Genomic DNA, 2,536 nt, shown 5'->3' with positions numbered 1-2,536 from the left:
GAATCCTGACGAGAGACTGCGTCGTGGCGGTCAATGCTGTGTTATTGACTATTCTAGCTGAAGTACATACCTGCGTCGTAGCGGTCAATGCTAAAGAGCAGTGACCGTCACGACGCAGCACTTATACTACCAATGTGACATAGCGCGTAAAGTATTGGCTTCAACAGTAAATACTAGCAATGACCCTTCTAGGCCAATATATCACTAGATAATCTCCTTTTTGGGAAGTTGGCCTGGCTTTGGCTTTCTATGAACGTTCAGTGAACTTCGATGAAGACATGACATGTCAGAGAAATCCCCCCGCCGGTACATGTATCAATAGACAGATTCAATAATGGTTCCCTTCCTCCGATAATTCAATATTTTGATTGAGCCATTTTTTCATTCCTCGTCCACGCCCTCCCACGCTGCCTCCCAGCCATGCGCACTCCGGTCCCACTCCCTCTCCTTCTCCCCGAACGCGACCCACCCCAAGCGCTTACTGACCAGCCCCGCGGCGCGCACCCACACCGAGCCGTCCAGCCTCTCCCCGCCAACCACCCCCGCGGCCCCGAGCCGCGCGTCCAGCTCCGGCATGCGCCCCGCAGCGTAGTACAGTGTCCGGACGACCTTAATCACGTGCGCGTCCCGGTGGTGCAGCGCGCTGTGGATGGCTGGCAGCCACGGATTCGCAATGACACCGCCGCCGAGCGACGGTCCGGGCCCCGTCGCACCCCAGCCAACCGGTGCGGGATCCTCAGGGTAGGACATGATCAGGGCGCCGTCAACGCGAGGTCGTCCGCGGAGGATGACATACATCGCACAGGCCCGAGCATACCCTTGCAACACGATGTTCCTTCCCTCAACGCTGGGGATAGCGCGCAGGATCGGGGGCAGGCAGAGCGCGGACGTAAGCGCGTGCATGAGGAAAAAGTCAAGTCGCGCGGGGCGGCCGGCCTTCCCGGTCGACGTCACCAGCAGGGTGGCCTGGAGGAGACACTCGTTGATCTTTAGATTCAGTTCGTCCTCAGAGTCAGAGTGCAGAGCCCATTTTGAGTAAATCGCTTTGATCGCCTCACCGCGCGCGGGATCGGCAGCGAGGTCCTTGAAACGCGTGGAGAGGAGGGCATCGGGCTTGTAGGGCATAATGGGAGTGAGGGTGTCCGAATCGTAGACTTCTTGGAGCAGCTGCAAAAGCGTGGTCCCTTCTACGGGCTTGACGAGCCGTTCTGGCAAGCCAGTCGTGGCGTCCAGAAAGTAGTTGGGCTGGTCCGGCGCCGTCAGAGCCGCCATCGCTAGGCCCGCGGCAACCATGTTGTCCTGGCCGAATTCGAGTCCAAACTACGCTCATTGGTCTATCGGACGAGAAAAAGAGTATAACGCACCCCGACTTGCAACAATGGATGCACTCTGCACTTCGTCAGCGCCTACCCTCCGCTTGAGAAACAAAAAATACGCACGCGCCCGCCAAGAACCGCCCGAACATCTTTTTCTTCCCTGCGTTTGCCTCTGGCGCGAGAACATACTCTGCCAGCACCCGACTGGCGCCCTTCTGCGCGAGCTGCACCTTAAAGAAGTCGTAATAGCTGCCATACGCCCTATTTCCCTGTGAGAATACCCCATATACACAAATAAGAAGACACGCACCGATGCTCGCCCAGCCTTTCCGCCCAATTCCCCGCCGTAATCTCCCCGCCATGTCGGTCGATCGGCTTCAGCGTCGGCGTCTCGTCGTCCCAGATGGCCTTCAGTAGCGTGTGGGTGGCGCCCATGTCGAAAGCCGCGACGAGGCTGCAATCCCGTGAGTGCGCCGACCGGCGAGAGGGACACGAAGGACTGACTGGTGCGGCAGATGGTTATGAAACCCCAGCTCGTTCGTGAAGCAGTGGTGCTCCTCCGCGTCCTTCGCTAGCATCGCAAGCAGCGCACCCCGGGTCGCGGGTGTGGAAGGGTGGTTAACGAGGCCGGGGCGGAGGCTTGGGTTTGGGGTGGACATGGGGGTGGGAGGCAAGTTAGGAGCGGCGCGTGACACCACGCTCCGTATGGTAGACCTGTGTCCCACGCTACGCCGACAGGAATAGCGCACACACCACAGGGTGAGACTTCGCCGGAGCAATGGCACAAGCATCCAAAACGATGAGTGACGTCGTTGTTGACTTTTTGATCCGGTCACGGTGACAACGCAGGTGATCCGGGCCGACTGCCGGCGCTCCCTCCCGTTAACGTTGTCATTTCACCGCTTTGGCGGCGGAGATGCACTCATACCCACTGATGTGTTTTTCCAAGCATAGCCTCCGTCATGCGCTTCTCCGTCGTTCCATTAATACCCTTAGCTTCAGTAACAGGATTAACTACCGAAACCTGTATCCCCACGGGTGAGGATCCCGGCCACCGTAGCCTAACCTGCGAGAACAACCCATCTCCACCTACCGATCCGTGGAGCGCCGTTGTTTTGAGCTGTGCTGCCGGTCGTTAGGGCTCCAACGGGCGGCATGCCGGTGATTGGCATGTCCTCGAACTGGTTCGGCCCAGTTGTAGAATGAGAAGGGACAGTAGC

The 2,536-nt window shown here is 58.6% G+C and overlaps 1 protein-coding gene across 1 annotated transcript; it reads right to left on the bottom strand.

Moving 5' to 3' along the window:
• Nucleotides 1-381: 381 nt before the first annotated feature.
• Nucleotides 382-1,975, bottom strand: MIND_00189900 (uncharacterized protein; the record flags this gene model as incomplete). Its single annotated transcript, XM_037358807.1, has 5 exons — nucleotides 382-1,320; nucleotides 1,365-1,389; nucleotides 1,440-1,577; nucleotides 1,627-1,770; nucleotides 1,821-1,975. The coding sequence occupies 5 exons, from the start codon at nucleotides 1,973-1,975 to the stop codon at nucleotides 382-384; spliced, it is 1,401 nt and encodes a 466-aa protein (XP_037223902.1).
• Between the last annotated feature and the right edge of the window lie 561 nt (nucleotides 1,976-2,536).

The sequence above is a fragment of the Mycena indigotica genome (genome assembly GCF_014461135.1).
Source record: "Mycena indigotica strain 171206Taipei chromosome Unknown Mind.scaff0002, whole genome shotgun sequence".
NCBI classification, from domain to species: Eukaryota; Fungi; Basidiomycota; class Agaricomycetes; order Agaricales; family Mycenaceae; genus Mycena; species Mycena indigotica.
This window is presented reverse-complemented; position numbering and strand designations above follow the sequence as displayed.